The sequence below is a fragment of the Sycon ciliatum genome, chromosome 13, assembly GCF_964019385.1.
Source record: "Sycon ciliatum chromosome 13, ocSycCili1.1, whole genome shotgun sequence".
NCBI classification, from domain to species: Eukaryota; Metazoa; Porifera; class Calcarea; order Leucosolenida; family Sycettidae; genus Sycon; species Sycon ciliatum.
In genome coordinates this window covers 11155612-11176664 of record NC_088655.1, presented here as the reverse complement: position 1 = coordinate 11176664, position 21053 = coordinate 11155612, and the positions used below count along the sequence as shown (strand labels likewise).

The window sequence follows — 21053 nt, the reverse complement described above, 5'->3', positions numbered from 1 at the left end:
CGGCATACTGGAAGCAATGACATCGTGAACTTTACATTCATTGTCCAGTGCATTGGAAAGCATGCTCCGCCACACCGCATTGCAGCTTTTTGTTGCGTTAGTCCTTGTCACAGCCTTACTAACATCTGTACATAGGCCTGCGATACATGTCATGTACATGTATAATCTATGTATGTCCCCACAGGCCGGTAGTGGTCAGCATCCTGAGGTGCCTTCTTTCCTGCTGCTCTGCACTTCAGCCCAGGTGGGCGAGCTGGCCATCTCAAATCTACACGCGGGCTTCGAGTTTGAAAATTAATCACTAGCACTTTTCCCAGCAAACACTGATACAGATGTGGAATTAAATTATTTCCTAGGCAGCAAGAGATGCGAATCAATACCCGACCTTTGTCACTCACAATTCAGGAAACTGTCAATGCTACTGGCTGTACTTGCAGCATTCCTGGGTTACCTTGCGCACGCCATTCACATTGTCTAGATTCATTGTTCCTTGAGTGCACCGAACCACAATCGATCTACATTCGATGAGGCAATCGACTCTCGGCCTAACTGATGTAGTCTACAGTGAAACCTGTGCATGTGACTAACGACCACCCGGTACCCCTTGAGCCCAGAAAAAGCCGTCTTTAGTCCATGGCTCGTGGTCCTTAGTTAGACGTTTGCAAAAGTGACTGATTTTTTGCGTGTAGTGTTTTTGGATTTTACTGCAAGAGGAATGATGAAGTCACGTGCCTCGTGACACAAGAATGCCATGTCTCGCAGATCACGGTTCAGCAGTTGTTCCGAGTCACCTGTGATCAAGCGCACCAGCACTTAGATGTACATGATTGTACATGTATCGCCCGTTGATCTAGATCGGATCAAGTGCATCTTGAATCTTGATGTCCAGCTCAGAGCACGCATGTCACGTGTTGTACGCCTTCCAACCGGGACTTTCCCGCAACAGGCAGCACAGAGACTAGGGCGAGTACTAGTAGGGTCAAATGACGTTGTTCATGACGTAAGATACCTGCCATTTTCGCCACTCGACAACTACTACTACTACTACTAGTACTTGCGCGAGTAGCGCGGTCAGCTTAAGTACGGACAATATGGCTGCCAGCAGGAGATTAAGGCGAGTCTAAAACGAGGAGCAGCAGCTTCTGGTTGAGGTCTGAGATGAGAAGGGACTCTCATCTTGGCTTACGGTAGTGCCCAGGTTCCAGGGCGGAACAGTTCTGAAGAATACTTACTTCAGGGATGCACTCTGCATTCGATACGGCCGCCGTTCGGTGGGCCTTCCGGACACATGTGTTTGCGGTGCAGAACTCACCGCACAGAATGCGCTCACCCACACAACTGGTGGCTATAATTATGATAGCGCGCCATAATGAGGTGCGCTATTTGATTGCGCATCTGCTCCGAGAGGCCGGGACGGAGAAAGTTGAGACAGAGCCGAGATTGTTGCCTTGTGCGGGCGGGGACATCCCGGCAGGGCGATCCGTCAACAGGTGTGCCGAAAGTCCTTAGCCTCGATGTTCGTGGAGCGGAACAGTGGACTGAACTATTCAGTGGTGATGGGCTTGTTGCGCACCAGATTGTCATTTTGTTACATGTAGATGGGCCGTCAATTGCTTCAGAGGATGCCGCCCATCATACAGTGATAGGCCCCGGTTGAACTCGTTTGTTGCGCAGTGTCGCCAGGCTGAGTAAGCACTTGCCCTTGGCCGTATGTACTTGGTGTTATTCCTATTTATTTTTTATTTTACTCCAATACCTACCAGTTCAACATAATATCGCCAATGTTTAGGCTGTTGTGTTTGTCATAGCCCGGGAGTGAGGGCTTGTAACTTACTGCTGATAGCTACTGTGCGTAGAACGTGGACACACTATGTCTTGCGTAGTTGGAACAGTTATGTACTCTTGATGATAGGTTTGGCTGCTTTCAATAGATGAAGCGCACGACTGTGCACTTGCGGTAGAAAGTGCAATACAATGTAATTATGAATTCGCAATATAGTAGTAGCACGCGAGGTGTGGATGAGTGTGAGTGCACCTACTTGATCACTTGGTTGGCAATGCTTTTAATCAGGTTATTGCAGTCTAGACGCCGGGTCTAGTCTCGCCCCTTTCTAATACTCTTTCACACTTTGCATATTTAAGTTATCATGATGACCGCCGCTTCTAGATCACGCAGACCTGTGCGTGTATGTGTGTGCGTGTGCGTGTCCGATCGCCGTTCCGCGCAGAGGACAAAGTAGCAGTTTAGCTGCATGTTTAGCAAGTACTATCGCTACTGCCGCTGCTTGCTGTTTTCTACAGTGTGTTATATCATAGCATGCTGCTGCTTTTAGCGAGGGGTTCTTTCGGTGCTCTTCTTCCAAACACTGAACATATTCTCTGCTCTGACGAGATCAGTTGGTGTGTGTGTGTTGGGATTAGGATTGGGTGAAGTTGCGTTCCGTACCAGCCGTGACTATACTTGTCACAAACGTTCCGAGGTTAGCGATCCAGCCAGACGAGACTAACCGGAACGCTGTCCGAGCGAGTTATCACATGTTCAATCATTCACAAATTGGTTTTGAGAAGACTTTGAGTTGATTTCCCTGATCACCACCTGGTCAAAACAATAAGACCAATGTTTTATTGCTTTTGTGTTTAATTGTTTATTTTGATATTATTTCCCCACTTTAGTTTGATGATATGATGATATGCATGTTGACTTGGCTTTTCCTATGGAGCTGGCCGTGATTGCTGCAATGATGATGACGACATCAACACTGAAATCCAAGAGCTGTATTGACCTACTTCATCCTGCTGTCTTGTGGATCGCGAGCAAAACTCTGATGCATGTGTTTACTGCGTCATGAACAGAGCTTTTTTGGTTTGCTATAATTATGTACATGTAAATACTTCAAATCTTGCAAACTGCTGAATATGTAAATAATTTGGTTGTGTCACTTGTATATCATTTTGGTCGCTCTTTGCTATTCTTTGCTGCTGCGCCGCTTGAGACAGACATGTAAATGGTTTGGTTGTCTTTTCACTTGTATTATAATTATGTCGGCTCAGAGTCATTGCTACTGTATTCTACTTGCTGCTGCGCTTAAGTACATGGCACAGCCAATGTACTTTACATTTTTTGTAGCACCAACACTAAATTTGTATCAGGGACTGAGCGCCACATAATTACACAACTCAAAGTTTGACAGCCATGCCACAGACTCGCATGAAAATCAATTTGATCGTGTTTGTACAGTTGCTCGCACTGACCTTGCAAGTCCTTAGTAATTTTGCATAAACTTTTTTGTTTTTTTAAATGTATTCAGCTGAATGATGTTTTATTGCCACCAGGGAGGTGTACCTTCCCTGACTGCCACCAACTGGAGTCTAAAACGGACTCTCTATGCAGAAACCCACTAAACTCTAGAATATCTGGGTTCGAGTACATGTACAATTTCCGTACGCAGCGGGAGATCGCCATATCTAACAAACGGACAACTGTACAGACTTGCTGATACTTTTATCGTCTTCAGCAGCCACAACTTAGTCAGAAAAAGCTCTCAAAAATGTGTGAGCTCCTACTGGTTACGAGTTTCTAGGAAATACCACCTCGGACTGTTGACTAATTTGGGCGCGTCACATACCCATGCAACCAGTGTAGGACGTGTGCTGGTCAACTCCAAGCGACCTTGATGGCATGGACCACGGTCATTCCTTGCTGTTGCAGATCTACGTGGATCATCAGCATGTAAACTAGCCGTAGCTCCTGTTGAACCATGGTCGGGATGAGCGAGGTCAGTGTGAACAAATGCATCCCTGTTCTTACTGGAAGAGGAAATATCTCAAAGAATTCTTGCCAATGCAATACTGCTAGCGCTATAACGATAGTTTCTGCATGTTCTGAGCAGACCATGCAAGAAATATAATGAAATCTTACCTCCTCCCTCATGGTCCGTTTCAAACAACGCCTCAGGAACGACCGTGATCGGGTGCATTGTGTCGTGCACCAGAAAGCATTATTTTACGTCACGAGGCACGTGATTTCATCATTCCTCTTGCAGTAAAATCCAAAAACTACGCGCAAAATTCAGTCACTTTTGCATCATCTGTTGCACCGAAAAATGTTGGTGGCGCAAGGAGAAGCTTGTCGTTTGGAGTGACAAGTGATCACCGCTACTTTTCCTTGTCAGAGTCAACAAAACAGCTTGTTCTGCAGCGTTGGGAGTGGTGTTGGAGTAGAAATTGATGACTAGACGTCGCGGAGGGGCGAGCTTTCCTGCGCAGGTATGAGTTTGGACGTATTTCAGAATGTTCGAGTTGAAAAATTCAAAATTGTTTATTTCAAGAAAACCCAAAAAGGATGAATGGGGGACATGTCCCCAGTGCTAGAAGAGGTGCTCTACTATCTGCCGGTGTATAGTGTTTGCTAATTGAGGACGTAGCTCGCTGTTTTATCAGCGCTTGTAATTTGGCTATTTTCAAGACGTTCATTTGTGGCGTCAAAGGATGATTGCCATCGTCTTCTGGGATGCTGGCGTGGCTAAGTGGTGCTGCCCCAAGAACTCTTCTAAGGTTAGGTAATGTTGGCTTGATGGAGTTTTGTTCGTAGCTTGTCCTTGTACGCTGTGCCGTGGCTCGTTTGTAGACCCATTAATCGTGCCAATATTGGGCCAATATTGAGGGGTATGCCAATTTTATGGTTCCCTTCAAAAGATTTTGCGCGGGCTTTGGAATTTCGATCTACACCCCAAAGCAAATCTACTTGCAAAATTTGAGCGAAATCTGAGAGATCGAATTTCACATTATGTTCTGGTTTTCTCAGACATGCTCTCTTAAGGTTTTTTCTTCTACGGTTTGGCCTTGATCCAAGACGGCCTTCTTAAATCGACTTTTCAAAGTTTCAAACTGGCATTATGGAATAGTTTGAGCATTATAAGTGGCATTGTATCCTCATAATTATTTTGAGCATTCCCTTTAGCATTATCGCTGCAAATAACTAGCATTACCCGCCCATGCGTATTACCAAGTGCATCTCAACGAGTTTCTTGCATGTAAAATGTACATGTACATGTACATTGTATAAAATTATCCATGCACGTGTATTATTATTATAGTCAGATAGTCCTTTTGAGGTGATCGACGGTTGAGGCAAATTTCCGTAGTCAAGTATCTTACCTGCACATCCATCAACGCAATTATACGTATATGTACATGTACATGTACAGTACATGCTTTTGATTCCTCTCGAGTGTGTGTACATGTACATGTACGTATAATTGCGTAGATGTACATGTATGTACATGTACAGTCTAGGGACCGGCGGATTCTGCTCGAAAAGGTGGCAGATTCTGCTCGAAAAGCAGTGAAATTGGCAGAACCATACAAACTTTATGGCGGGCAATTCCTCGAATTCCGCTCCATTTCTTTACCCACATACCAAACATGCATGAAACTTACCAGAAAAAGTATCGAATGCTGCCAATTTTTCGGCCAGCAGAATCCGCCAGACCCTAAAATGTACACCCACCCAACCATGTACAATTAGGACACATCATACAATGTACATGTACATGTACATGTACATGTATATTGAAAGGTTTATTTATAACCATGCGAGTTCCTTGAAAGGTTTAGGCTGCTTTCGCTACCTTTTACATTCCCTCCTCCTCTGCACACCACAGGCAATGCATTTTACATGTACGTGTACATGTACATGTACGTTTGGACTTGTGTACATGTACATGTACATGTATTTGCATGCTTAGATAAGAAATTTGATGAATTCTTTTTTTCGACTTGCAAAGAAAAGGACGAGCGGAATCGACATGTGTAACGACTTTATTTTACTTCGAGGAACAAGCAAATCATGGAAGCCAACTAAGGCTGTGATGGACAATCAATAAACAATGGGCTAGTACATGTACAATAGAAAGTACATGTACATGTATGTGGAGAAACAAAAATGGTGGATAATGATTTACGTCAAACTAGCTTTCGCACAACATCCGGAAGAAACCGCTAAACTGAAGAAAATATTAATGCGACGGGTGGCTATGGAAATGAAATTCAAAAGTGAGAATTGATACTCGCAACAAGGCGAGTAGCAGTGGAGGGAGTGAGTTTTCATGTATGTGTACAAAAGAGTTAAATTGGCAGAAATATGGAAAGTCTGGGGCTTGAACAGCGGCGGGTAGACGAAAAACGCTTACACTGTGCGATAATTCAAGGGAGGAGGAGAAAGGAATTCAAGGATAGCATCCCTGAAAATCATACAGGAGGGCAGCATTGACTGCGACTGGTTAACGTAGAGTAGAAAGGAAAATTGTGCTAGAGTATCAATGGCACAGTGGTTGTAGTCGAATGCTCAGTGCACTATTCGAATGACATGTACGTGTACGTGTATGGGTATGGGTAAAGGCGTTATAAAGTCGTGTATGATTGATAGAGTGGGGAACAGAGAAGTGTGTGCAGGAGTACAACAGGGCACACCATGCTTTGGACACTAGTTTAATAGTTACTCGGTTATCACGGAAGCACGAACCATAGCAAATAATCAAGTGTTCCGTTCAGCGGTATCCTTTCTTGACACCGGAGAAAACGAGTTCTGTGAAAGATAAAGAGATTGTTCATAAAACAAATAATCAAAATATATTTGAAACTCGGATATTGAGCCAAAAATAAAAGTAGAAAGGAAAAGGACATATGGAAACGAGTTAAGAGATATTCTTATAATATTAATAATACTAATATTCTTATAATATTTAAACAAGCGTGTCGGAAACAGCAGTGTTAATGTACATGTAGCTACAAGGAGGTCTAATTGTACTGTAAGCATTTCCTATAATGTCGACATGTACAGTGTACATGTACATGTATGTGTGTAAAGAACTCTATGTTTCCGAAAAAGAAGGATTTCGAGGCAAAAACAGCAGAGATTAGCTTGCGGTGAAAATGTTGCTTGATAGCCCTGGGAGAAACTTCAAATATAAACAAGAAACATTCTTGTAGATTAGGCTACAGTGCCGTTTTCTTGAATAGCCCCAGGGAATCTTCCATCAGTAATTTCACATTGCTCTTACTCAATTAGGCTGAAGCAGCTTTCGCAGTATGATGGACATGTGCCAGCAAGGCTGCCACGAAGGCTGGAACCAACGTGATCCATGCGATGATGAAACTGGCACCGTAACTTGATTTAAAGCTCGCGGCCCCGCTGGGGCGAGACGTTTGGATATTAGTATCCTGGCTGATGAAGGCGACGAAGCTGAGAGCGGCAATGGCAATCGCGATACCTGAGTAAATAACCAGAAAGATAACAATACACAATGAAGCATGGCAGGAGGACATACATTCAAAATTGTTGGCACCATTCTAAAGATCCGTAGATATTTTCCTGAATTGAAAATGCTGTTTGTGATGATCGCTTAGAGCGTGAAACTCGAATTAAAAAAACACTATTTTCATCCTTCTATTCCTCCTATTCTTGTTCAATTTACAATGTAGTGTAATGATTAGCACCTTTTGTACAATAATAGCTATGTAAAGTATGAATGCCGCACCTTTTGTACAAGAAGATATTTTATGCTCGTATAATAGTTCCACATGGAAAAGAAAAATGCATATTAACCTTCTGACGAAGACATTGCAAATACCTTACAGGATCCAGGAGTAGTGGGGTTGGGTGTTAGAATGATGAACTGCAAACTGGCCTTGGGTATGAAGTTGTGAATAATGGTATCACATGACTGCGGAGCTAGTTCAGAATCCATGCATATTACGTGGATCGGCTTATCCTAATGCAGAACGAACTTGCACACTTACAACACATCTATGTTTGCTCGAGCATATGCACCTGTAGATTAGATTGTACTTCTTTCAAAATAATCCAGAGTACGTCACTAAAGTCGGTTCCAGCCCTGCTTGGTCTCTGCCTCTATCTATCCATCTATCTATCTACCTATCTGTCTATCTCTCGCGCTCTCCTTGTCTCTGTGTCTCTGTATCTCAGTCTATGCAACTGTATCTGTCTCTGTCTCTCTCTCTGTCTCTGTCTCTTTCTCTGTCTCCCTCCCTGTCTGGACATTTATCTCTCCATACGTACCAGATACAGAGAAGAAGATGCGAGGCAGCCGCAGGAGCTTGACCTTTGTGCTGTCATACTCAATGACCAAGGTGATGATCAATGCTATACCTGCGAATATTGTGGCTGTAAGGGAGAAGGACTGAGCCGAACGGAGGCTGGCTGAATTCAGAAATAGAAAAAATCAACATATACTCAATGTTTTATTTGGTACTCGGATATTGAACCAATCATGTTTGTAGACATGAAATGGACATATAGAATGTCTCAGTACTCTGTCAGTTGTGTGCCCAGTTGGTACACTTTCTGACTGTACCGTATTATAGAATGTAATTATATAGTTCCTATGGTGGTCAGTTACACTTTGAAAAATACTTGTGTCCAAACAACATGAACCTGTAGTCATGTACGTGCACAGTGTACAAATGTAAAACAGACAGATTCTATGATGATCAATAGTGTGCTCGATGCACAAAGGCACATCTATATGTACATGTATTTAGGTGAAACGAATGTCAAAACCTAGTAGCCGAATATTCTCTGGCTTAACGAACGAACGTACGAATATTCTTTTGGTGGCACAGATGACATCACATGCCCTCCTCTCAGTCATTTGATGGATATTGTCGTTACTATTAGGTATGACAAACGGTAGTGCCACGTAAAATGCACCACCACATAAGGCTACTTCGAAGTTCATACATGTTATGTGCAACATTGGCAGTCCAGTATGCACATGCACTGCGTTTGAAGTGACGTCACGAATACTTCGAAGTACTCGAATGCGACTTAAAGAATATTCGAATGCGACAAACCGAACGAATGTTTGAATATTCGAATATTCGTTTCACCATTTTACAACCGAAAGAAGAGGATGAAAATTTCGTTGTTCGCCCGGAATTTCATGCACGAGGCGGTCATCAGGCAACAGCCATGGGAAACATCTGGATGAGTCGCAACGAAATAGTTAACTCCTCTTCTTGTTGTACATGCACCTGTTACACTACTTCATACGTTGCATACTAGTAGTTAGTGGTACCATCGACAATATGCAGTAACTTGTTTCAACATTTTTTGTTTCAACAAGTTACAGCACAATCCGAGTGGATATCCTGTTCACGGATGGTTACGTGCATTATACGGCAATCAACTAAACAGATCTTGCCCGTGCTGATCTCGTTCCATCGGGCTATATGGTCCTTTCCGTAGCAGGAATTACGTACCCTAGAAGTATACCACACAAAGAGGCATGATATCTATAGATATGAAAATGAGACCAAAACGTCGCGTAATGATTACATTGATAATGGTGGCCAGCTCTGCATGACGTTTGGTCACCAGCATTTGTCAATCAGGCCTTTATCTTTTTTCTGGGTCGTGGTCTCGTTCTTGGGATTGCCCAGCCTAATAAGTTTTGATTGTTTTCCCTCAAGAAATTTGCTATTAATTTTGTATTTGTAATTTTGCATTCTCCACAAGCCTAAGCCTAAATCTAGGGAGTCAACAGTCAACAGCTTATGAAGCAGCACAAACTGAGGAGAGAAAATAATAATACATGCAAAACAGATGGAACAACGCGGAGTGGTAGGAAATTAACCCAGAGCTATCACCGTGCAGTATTCGCAAGTGCACTTCCATCTCAAACTGCTCGCTTACCTGGAAACTCTGGTGTTGTGATCTTGAATGCTGTGCATGTAGCCGACCTGCGTCCTGCTACGTTCAGCTCGTCACATTCCCGCCAAATTCCGGTGTCGATTTTTCGGCTATTTCCAAGCCTGTCACTCACGGACTGCTCGTACCACTTTGGTACAGCTGTGTGGGGAAACAGACAACGTGCACGCAGTAAGCTAAAACTAATTGGCAACGCGTAACGCGTATACGATGTGTGAGGTGAAGAGAAATATAGGCACCATAAATTAATGTTACTCCTATCAGATACATTGAACAAAGTGTCTGAAGGCCTTGCTGAAAATATATTCATCAATACCCTAAGGAGGGCAGTGCTTACTACATTGTACGGATGGGTATGTGCAGTGGCCTTATCACGAATCATCTGAGCAATATCATCGTTAATGTTCTTTGTGCTTCTGTAACTTTAACCCTTCCCATCAGGAAAGCGAGATTCGGGGCGGGGGGAGAGGGAGATACTTACAAATTGGCTACAACTAATCCGTTCTTCGCACGAGATTCAAAACGCTTTCCAATATTGAATAATAGGGCACCTTTCATTCCATTACTCTTCAGGTCGAATACAATGGTGATTTACAAGTTAATAACTTATGTGGAATTGAGCAGGAATGGAGCTGTTTCTGTGCCCCGGGCGGGGCCAGACCAGTGGTGATCATGACCTTCTCTCGCGAAAATAAAACACTTTGTTGAAGTAGAAATCTCGCCAGGACTTTATGTTACGCGATGGTCCGATATTACATGTACATGTACATTGGGGGAAGAAACACACGCCTCAGTATTGTTTTGAAATCCTGGGTAAGCGGAAGTCGGAAGAACGCAGTGCCACCAAATTGTTTTGACGAGGACATTTCCAACGTAATGCCCACATACGAAACACTCTCTACTCTGTTCACGTACATTGTACATGTACAAAAAGCGGGACCTCCGAAACTTTCCTTTTTCCTAAACCAGCCATTTGCCAGGTTCCTGTTTGGGCTGCGCACTCCTAAATGCACGGTTTGGGTATTCGACGGCAGTAGGGTAATATTGATAACGTCCCTACATTCAAGCGATCATAGATATGTACATGTACATGTACATAAACGTTCCCACAACCTACCGATTATAAAAAATGAATTGCAACGAGGTAATAATTATACATGTACATGTAGGTGATAAATCCTGGAAACTCACCATGAACAGTAATCAGGAGCGCAAGGGTCACCACCGCCGCCAGTACAAGGGAAACAACAACATTGTTGGCCATCCTTCTTCGTGCAAAGAAAATATCAGAGTCTGAAAAGCTTAGCAATTGCCTGCACCACTATAATATACTTGCTGAAAGATGCAAGGGAGGAGTAGTTTTAGAAGACCCTTTTCTCCCTTTTATAGGGAAAGGACAGAAGAATACTTTGGCAAAGGGCTAGATCTTCATCACTATCGAACTTAGTAGGCGGGTCTAGACCAGGTTCTACTTTGCGGTGATGCTTTGGGAAAGGTGAAGGAATGATGACTGGGGATTTTTTGTGGAAAACTACTTACCGTCGCCAGTGTCAGAACTGTTAGTATTCGTACATGTATGTCATCTACATGTACTTTTACATGTGAATGTGCATATACATGTATACTATGCAGTGGTAAACCAATCCGCCTGATGTACCGTCCCATGAATCATTGAATGCCAAAGACCGTTGGTAGATTTCTGATATCCACCCATTGGGACACCCAATGTACATGTACACGTATCATGACAATGTGTACCGCTCCTTGCTGTACACCGTCCCACAGCCACATATCTACATGACTGTACATGCAACTGTGTTATGCAGCAGCGTCTTTTTTTTCTTTTTTTTTGAATTTTGTTTTACTTCGCAAAATCCAAACGGGAATTTCTTTCCAATGACAAGGTAGCGAAGATCTTAAGAGGGAAGAAAAGAGAGAGAGAGAAAAAAAAGGAAAGAAAAAAGTGTGTATGCACTGGAAATGATAGTCAGCTGGAAATCGGATCCATTGTCAAGCATGGCATTTGCTACTGTTGCATGTAGTCAACGAGCAATTGCGTAGGGTCTGCTGCAGCTTTGAAGGTCTCCAGCGTTGTGCTGGAGCGGACGTCTCCAGGTAATCTGTTCCATTTACCTGTAGCGTTGAAGGCGTACCTCGACTTGCCAGCGTTTGTTCTCTGCTATTGCCACATGCCGCTACGGCAAATAATGGTTTAATATGGGTGCATGTATGTATAAGTAAGTCGTTTACTTGTATTTACATACATGTACATACATGTACCTGTACACACAATCATGTACAGTCTTGTACATGTACCACCATGTACATGTACAAGACTGTACATAATGTTGTGCGCTTTGTAGAGAGCCTAGGGGCTTGAATGGGCAAGGGTGTTGGTGGAACACAATGTACATGTACATGTATGTGCCATCCCGCCGTGCATAACGTCTGTGTTCACAGAAGTACGCCTTCAATCAATGCGCTGCATCTACATGTACATTGTATACAGCTTCAGTACATGCATCAACATTGCCGTCATAATATCACGAGGTTTTACAAGTACAGTCAACTTCGCTTATAACGACACTCGGTGGGGCATCAGAAAAGTGTCCCTATTCGCGAAGTGTCGTTATACCCGAAGTCTCATTACAGTCTTGTATACAGGTAGTATGGACTTTATTCTGGGCATGGAAATTCTGTCGTTATTCGCGAATTGTCGTTATATCCGTAGTCGTTATAAGTGAAGTTGACTGTACATCATGTCATGTACAAAAATGTACAGTCATGTATGAGGTGTCAGGACTCAGGACTCAGGACTCAGGAGATGCTGATTCATTACTGTACTGACATGGCATTATTTGCAACAAACATTAATACAAGACGGGTCGAGGAAGCGCAGCCGGCTTGAAGCAGTGTGCTCAGTGCGCACAATAATCAATATGCTGAGCAGTACACACAAACATGCACATACAAACCTTGTGGCGGACAATTCCTCGAATTCTGCTCCATTTCTTTATCCACATACCAAACATGCATGAAAAAGTACCGAATTTTGCCAATTTCTCTGCCGGCAGAATCCGCTGGACCCTATTTGGGAAATGAATGAAAGCTGTCTGCCCTATGAAATGCAATAGATTTGAGGCCAGTACGGGTGTGTAAATGACATTGGAAGGAATCAGATAGTTTGTTGACAAATGCGTCATCCTGGCTCCCAAAGGTGCAAACAATTCGCAACAAGTCAGCAATAGTTTGTTGACAAAATTAATTCGTCATCCTGGCTCCCAAAGGTGCAAACAATTCGCGACAAGTCAGCGATAGTTTTTTGACAAAATTAATGCGTCATCCTGGCTCCCAAAGGTGCAAACAATTCGCAACAAGTCAGCATGGTCGGGATTTTGGTCACAAATCCAAAGCCCAGCATGCGCCCGACGCCCGTACATTATGTCATGTACATGTAGTGTCGTGGACATTGGAAATCCGGTCGCACGTCTAGCGCAGTAGCGGCCCCACGCCCAGGCCGTGCACCCGTGTGCAAACAGTACACACAGACATGCATCATGTCCATGTAAATGTGCAATGATGTCGCTGCAGCGCGCTGGTCGCATCGGATCTTACTAGTAGTAGTAGTACATAAAGTGCACTGCATGCAACGACGTTCTGCACGCGCTGAGGGCGCCGGCCCCACCCCTGTCAATCCGGGATGTCCATGTATATGTCCACGACAGTGCATGAGTGTCGAGTATGTTACATGTGCATTGTGTAGCCTATCAACACATTTTTGTCATGCTGCATGCAGCCAAGGTCCTTGCAACGTACCGGTATTGACTATTGTGTTCCTTCATTGATGCTTGTCTTGAAGTGCTGGAGCACAGTACCGCATTAGGGTTCGTACGCTATCTGTGGCCGATTCAATACTTCAGTGGAAGGGCGGAAAATGAAGTGAACCTACCGTACATGTGAAACCACCCAATCTGACTGAACTCTTACTGTGTTTACAGAATACATGACCTGCTACATGTACATGTATGTACATTGTACATTGTATATCCTTTCTGTGATGGTTGTGGTCTAATTGTGATTGATCTAAAAATAAAATGATGACGATTGAAGACAATGGGAAATTAGGGTGTGTAAAGAAGTCAGTTACTAGTAGAGTACGTCATACATGTACATTGTACAGTTGTCAGTTGTCCGTTGTACATTGTATGCGTATTCTCTCTTCATGACGACTACAGAGTCAAAATGACAGCTGCATTGCGTGCCACGTCTACCTCCATTCTCGTGGGGTGCCCTTGAGTTTGCTGACACATTGATTATGTGGACGGGACGACAGTGCTCTGTCATGCTCCCTGGGCGATTTGACAAGTATGCGTCACAATTTGAACCTGAATATAGCGGCTTCTATTTTCAAACATACTTGCAATGGTGGTTCTATTGAACCACTACTTCAGACACTCAGTTGTCCGTTGTCCGTACTTCAGACACTCAGCCGGGAGAGGATGGGATAGTAGGCTGCTCCCGAAAAGGAGCACACCCGACTTGATGTTGTTGTCTTCAGTTTGTGTAGTTGTTAGTTTGAATTTACTACTTGAGAAACGGATTTTAATCTTCAAGTAGATGTACGCTTGCCCTGATCTGAAACACAACTCACTGTCTACTGGTGGCCTGATAAAGAGAAGCGAAGATGTTATGATGAGAGAGTGAGAGATGTGGAGCACGCGACGTTAGTTTTTGGATGTGTTGTGAGCTGTAGCAGTGGCTTGAGCACGTCATTCACAGCACTACATTATTATTATTCATAATTATTTTGAGGAAATGGAAAAGGAACCAGTCTAAAGAAAAATCCGATTCCTGTCGCCCCCAATAACGAGTCCTATGTCAACGAATTGATTCTCTGCTGGCGCTGAGAAAAGTATGGGCAGTACATACACAGCTGCATCTTATGTTAACTCTCATTCTTAGACTCCAATTAATTTGCCTTGCTGTGGTCGGGCATCATGCAATGATTTTCCCAGGCAGTAGGGTCCGGCGGATTCTGCTGGCAGAAAAATTGGCAGTATTCAGTACTTTTTTTCTGGTGAGTTTCATGCATGTTTGGTATGTGGATAAAACAATGGATCAGGTTTGTATGGTTGTGCCAATAGGGCTTGAAAGTGATGACGTCAAAAACGGCCAGGGAGTAGTAAGTTGACATCAGATTTCTATTTTGGATTCACTAAGGTGTGACTTCGCTATTGCCTCAGTATATGGGTGCATAGCAACCCACTCATGTCGTATGCAGGAGTGACTTTTACTTCGCCACCAGTTGTAACCCCGCCCCCTGTAGCCAAATCAGTCAGTTTCACTGGCTACATCACCTTGCTGTGAGTAAGACCACTTGAAATGTGCTTGGATCCATACAAAACTGGATCCAAGTGGATCCAGTTTTTTAATTTTTGAAATTGTTGCTATGCTGTGACGTAGCACTTTCAAGCGCTTTTTCACTGCTTTTCGAGCAGAATCTGCCACCTTTTCGAGTAGAATCCGCCGGTCCCTATTAATGTCCAGTGCATGGTATAATTAGTGTGCCACTATTTCTGCGCAATAAATCGGCAGAGCTAGTCGCTGGTGAAGTCCAAGTTAACCTACTCCGAAATGAAACCTTGAGCAATTTTACTGCCTGCAAGTTCGAAGTTCGTGCTGCTACCCACAGTCAACTGGGAACTTGTGGCCAGGCACAAGGGGTACATGGATGCAGCTAATTGGGTCGTTTTCGGCACTTGTGCCAGTGGTTGTGAGACTTGCCCACTCACCCCCACCGTTAGGCGCTGCATCTGCCGCTAGGGTTTATCGGGTGTTAGCGGCCGTCGTGAGTTCCCTTCGGGAAGGGATACGATAATTTACTTTTTTTTTTTTTTAGTTCGAAGTTCGAACTTGCAGGCAGTAAAATTGCTCAAGGTTTCATTTCGGTTCGAACTTCGAACACTATGCTTATAACTGAATATACATGCACATGCATATTCAGTATTCTGCACCGGTTCCGCATATTGATGATTCACTGCCTTATCTGTTGCCCCTCATTGTTACGTAAAACAATCATTAAGAGTCCTGTATAATTATAAGGAAAGGGAAAAACAGAAAGGTTCCAGGCTGTCCAAGAGGGTGCTCAATACCGAGAGGCAGAGGTACACTGTAGTTCAAACATTAAGAGAACGGAGAATGTGTTATAACACTGGGTTCAACACACTAGGCAATCATGGCAAAACAGTCACGAGTAAATCCGGACCAGTATTGGTTTATATACCCTCAAGTCAATTGGTGTAAATGACTGCATCATGAGCGCAAATCTACAAGGTGCGAATGACAGCAGTGCAAAGCGTATATGTCACTGCATCATGCCGTTCTCTTATTGTTTGTTATAAAGAAAAGGACATAAATTTGGATGAGGGGAGGCAACGGAACGTAAAGTTCGTCAGAATGTTTCGTTCGCCAAAGTTAGGATTCGTTTCAGGCCTACATGTAGATAAGAGCCAACAGTATCTGTGCCACGCTGCAACCATTTTCAACATGTACAATAATAGTTATTACGGTCATAAAGTGCAACTGCCAAGCACGAACCTGTGAGGGAGAGAGATGAGGTGGAGAGTTGCTGTCTTAACTCAACTGCACAGACTCAGACGTTCTTGCTCTTTTTCCCACCCTTGTGACGCAAAAGTGAAGGCACAGTTGAGTTTGAGTGCGCGGGGAGGGGAGGGGAGAGAGGGGGATGGGGAGATGCGGAACAATGATTGGCACTTGGTTGCGAGCCATTCAGCCACATTAACTGTAATTTGGTGCCCACCCCACAATTTCTTTAATGTTCAGTCGATGGGACATGTAGTTAGAAGTGCAATGATGGAGATGGACAACTGAAGCATTACGAGAGCCTGGCAAGTGGGTCTGTGGGGTGGAATCCCCAATCCCAGTTATTTGTTACAGTCTCTACTAGTGGATGCTTACAGCAGATTGCTAAACTAAAAATGAAAGGCAGCACTTCAAGTATCAAGTAATTACATTATGTAGACTGATGAAGTTGAAGACTCCGCTGCAGCTGTACTTATGGTTGATTCACATGGTGGCAAATACATGTACATGTACAATGTAAATGTACAGCACACATGTACACGCCTGGCAATAATTATGGTGTAAATAATTAATGACTGGGCAAGTTGGGCAAGTGTGGGCCAGTAAGGTGGCGCTGGCTCTGGCGAGCTCCCGTTGTTGGCGATGTTTCGTGATTTTATCGTACACAGTGCAGTGCCGCGAAATTTCAGATTAGAAAAGGGGTCCAAAAAGGGTACCTCAACTGCGATTCGAACCGGACAAGCCGTGATGCATGTGGGGCGAAACGGATTGGATTTTCATGGCCTTTCCTAGTGCTTACAAGACAAAACCTGGCCGAAATTCTATTCCTGTTATGGCTTGCTTTTCGGAGAAAGGGACTTCAGAAACATAACTGGAAGAGCATTCTATGGGGGTTTGCAGAAATTATTTTGAAAAAACTCAAATTGGAACCATTTATGGCCAAAGCTAGGATATCATCTTTTTCTTAATGGACTGTAGATACCTTGCACTTGATAGCATGCGGTAGTGACGCAGCACTTAGGAATGCATGCCGTCATTGTTTGAAATACATTTTGCTTTTTCCGTTAGGCAAAACTTCGTTGCGTTTTTACAGTTCAGTCCAAACCATTCTCTGGCTACGAACACGCTTTGCAAAGTGGAAAACAAGGCGGCATATGAAAGATATTAATTTTATTCCCGTAGCTATGCAGAAGACGTTACTTCAGTGAGGTCTGGCGCTAGCCAGGGTCCACACAGCTTTAATTCCCGTAGCTATGCAGAAGACGTTACTTCAGTAACGTCTGGCGCTAGCCAGGGTCCACACAGCTTTAATTTGGTGTTTGTGTGTTTGTGTGTTTGTGTGTTTGTGTGTTTGTGTGTTTGTGTGTTTGTGTGTTTGTGCCACGCCTGGCGCTATCCCGTATCTGTCCCGTACCGTACCGTACCATCAAACACAGCTGGCCACATACATCTGGTCGCACTATTCAAAGAGGGCTTTCAAACGCAAGATCATAACGTGAAGCAACTTGGAAGAATGAGTATGAATGCGAAGTGCATGGGGGAATGCATGTAGCGCGATAGCGCGGGTTCGAATCCCAGGTAACGCCTGAAAAAAATAGGAAACATCCCTTTTTCTCTTTTTTTTTTAACGCCGGAAGTTGCAAACCGGCTTTATACTGGTTATGTCCGACCCACCATCGAATACACCTCGCCACTGTGGCAGTTCCAACTGTCCGCATCCCAAGCGGCGGTGCTTGAGCGTCTGCAGGCCAGATTGGCACACATCGTCTTGAGACAGTATGGTGTGTTTCCCTCCGCTACTGAACCGAAGGCATCTCTGTTCGCGCACCTGCAATGGTCCAGTCTGGCATGGCGGCGACACATCCAGTGCCTCCGGGAGCTCCATCACCTGGCCCACCACCAGACCACTGCCCTTATGGAGCTGGACTATAGTCTCTCCACCAGCGCGCGGCGCCCTCTCCAACTTGTACCGCCTGCCAGGGCGAGCAGCTACTCGCGTGCCACCTTCCTCTTTGTTACCGCTGCCACCTGGAATTCTCTCTCCACTGACATTAGAACCACCCACAATAGTCATTGCTTTGTGTCTCGTGTCCGTACCATCTTTGCCAACACTCGCTTCGAACCCGCTGGTTTCATTCCTTCCAGAGTTTCTATAACATAGTAAGGAATGGTATGGCTGATTTCTACAGTATGCATTTGTTATAACGCTTCCTCTTCTCAATCTATATGTTATAATTTTGCAGATATATTCCCAGCAAGCCATGAACAGAGACCCGCTCGACTTAGGGCCTGGTCAGACTGCGGCAAAATCGAAATAATCCTTGGATTATAATCCGAATCTCCATAGTAACTTGCCGCCAGAGCGGCAAAAGCGAGAGTTGACGCTCCAAAAAAAAAGCAAGAACGGACCACGCTTTTCCGCTCCAAACAGGATTTGACGCTGATACGCCATTGACGCTGATAATCACTGATTTTTTCATCTCGATATCGAAGAGCTAATTGGCCACGGACAACAACAAAACTCATAAGGATGGTTGCAAGGATTGCACTGAAGGTGTTGGCGATCCCCAAGGTGAAGGAATTTGACGTCGTTCGTGGAGATTACCACTTGACGCTCCAAATGAAGTTTGAATTTTCACTCTCCCCACATGTGTAGTGTGATCGCGATTCAAATTCTGGACGCTGTTTTGTTTTCGTCAGGCAACCAAAATTTGCCGCAGTCTGACCAGGCCCTTAGGCCTCGGCCTTTGGTGAATCCATAAATAAATAATAAAATAATGCAATGAATATAACTAAATGCGCACTCATATCACAACCATGGGGACGAATCATGTATTCCAGAACGTTTTCTTGTCACAATTATCAATGGAATTCGTGACTAAAGAGAATGATGAAACTACAATAGGATTTATACACTTGCAGAGGAACAGCGAGGATACAAGCATAGTAAGAAAAATAGCACAAACCTAGGAACAATTTGCACAGGTAATAAACTATAGGTGAGGTGAGAAATGATAGGAAATTCAGCAAGTGCAGTGTGACAATGGACATGCATGTGTAAGTGTGTGTGAGTGCGAATTTACTGGAATAGCGTAAGTGCGGTGACATTTTCTTTTTGTTTACAAAGATTTGGATCACGAATGCGAATGTAGACTGCTTCTAGAACTTTTAACTGCTTGAAACTACTTGCAGCACATGCATGTCCATTGTCACACTGCACTTGCTGAATTTCCTATCATTTCTCACCTCACCTATAGTTTATTACCTGTGCAAATTGTTCCTAGGTTTGTGCTATTTTTCTTACTATGCTTGTATCCTCGCTGTTCCTCTGCAAGTGTATAAATCCTATTGTAGTTTCATCATTCTCTTTAGTCACGAATTCCATTGATAATTGTGACAAGAAAACGTTCTGGAATACATGATTCGTCCCCATGGTTGTGATATGAGTGCGCATTTAGTTATATTCATTGCATTATAAAGATTATTGTCTCCACGTCGCCTTTTTAAATAATAAAATAGAATAATTTTATTTTAAATCATCAAGGCGGTAGACGGTGTCGTATTACCCTCCACCGTATCTGTCCCGTACCTGTCCCGTACCTGTCCCATACCTATCCCGTACCGTACCGTACAATCAAAGACGGCTGGCCACAATGCATATTCAAATAGGGCTTTCAAATACAAGATCATAACGTGAAGCAACTGAAGAATTAGTATGTATGCGAAGTGTATCGGGGGATGCATGCAGGGCGATAGTGCGGGATCGAATCCCAGGTTTAATATGTCTAAAAACAAAAAGTAGAAACTTATAAGAATTTATAACATCCCTATTCTTTTTTGTCTAGGTCATCAAGACAAAAAAGCATAGCGTAGGGCCCTGAGCTTCCAAGCTCTCTCGTTTGGTGTTTGTGTGTTTGTGTGTTTGTGTGTTTGTGTGTTTGTGTCATGCCTGGCGCTATCCCGTATCTGTCCCGTACCGTACCATCAAACACAGCTGGCCACATACAGCTGGCCGCACTATTCAAATAGGGCTTTCAAGCGCAAGATCATAACGTGAAGCAACTTGGAAGAATGAGTACGAATGCGAAGTGTATGGGGGAATGCATGTAGGGCGATAGTGCGGGTTCGAATCCCAGGTAATGCCTGAAAAAATAGGAAAATTGAAAAATTTATAACATCCCTATTCTTTTTTTGCCGTCATGAAAGCAGTAGATGGTGTCGTATTACCCTCGACCGTACCTGTCCCGTACCTGTCTCGTACATGTCCCGTACCTGTCCCCTACCGTACCGTGCAATCAAAGACGGCTGGCCACAATGCATCTTCAAACACGGCTTTCAAATACAAGATCATAACGTGAATCCACTTGGAAGAATTAGTATGTATGCGAAGTGTATCAGGGGTCCGGGGATGCATACAGGGCGATAGTGTGGGTTCGAATCCCAGGTTATGTTTTTTCTTCTTCTTTTTCTACAAAATCACATATCTCCAGACACTGGGGTGAATGATGGAGTGTGGTGGTGGGGCCCATCAAGCTACGCCGACTAGAGGTCTCGGCTTCATAGCTCAATGGACGCACCAAAGGGATATTGGGTAGGGAGGATTAAATTGAAAAAGAAAACAGAAGAAAGAAAATGGAAAGATTGTATTGCTCAGTGAGCAGAAGAATAAGTTGAGTATTGATGTGAACGCTGTTAGACTTTTAAATTCTAGAGGAGACTG

General features: G+C 43.8%; 1 protein-coding gene across 1 annotated transcript; it reads right to left on the bottom strand.

Annotated features, from left to right (window-relative positions):
* Nucleotides 1-5802: 5802 nt before the first annotated feature.
* Nucleotides 5803-11104, bottom strand: LOC135830013 (uncharacterized). The gene is made up of 4 exons (XM_065342401.1): nt 10922-11104; nt 9716-9871; nt 8081-8221; nt 5803-7271 (listed from the first exon to the last, which is right to left on the bottom strand). The coding sequence occupies exons 1-4, from the start codon at nt 10992-10994 to the stop codon at nt 7066-7068; spliced, it is 576 nt and encodes a 191-aa protein (XP_065198473.1). The 5' UTR covers nt 10995-11104; the 3' UTR covers nt 5803-7065.
* Nucleotides 11105-21053: the final 9949 nt, after the last annotated feature.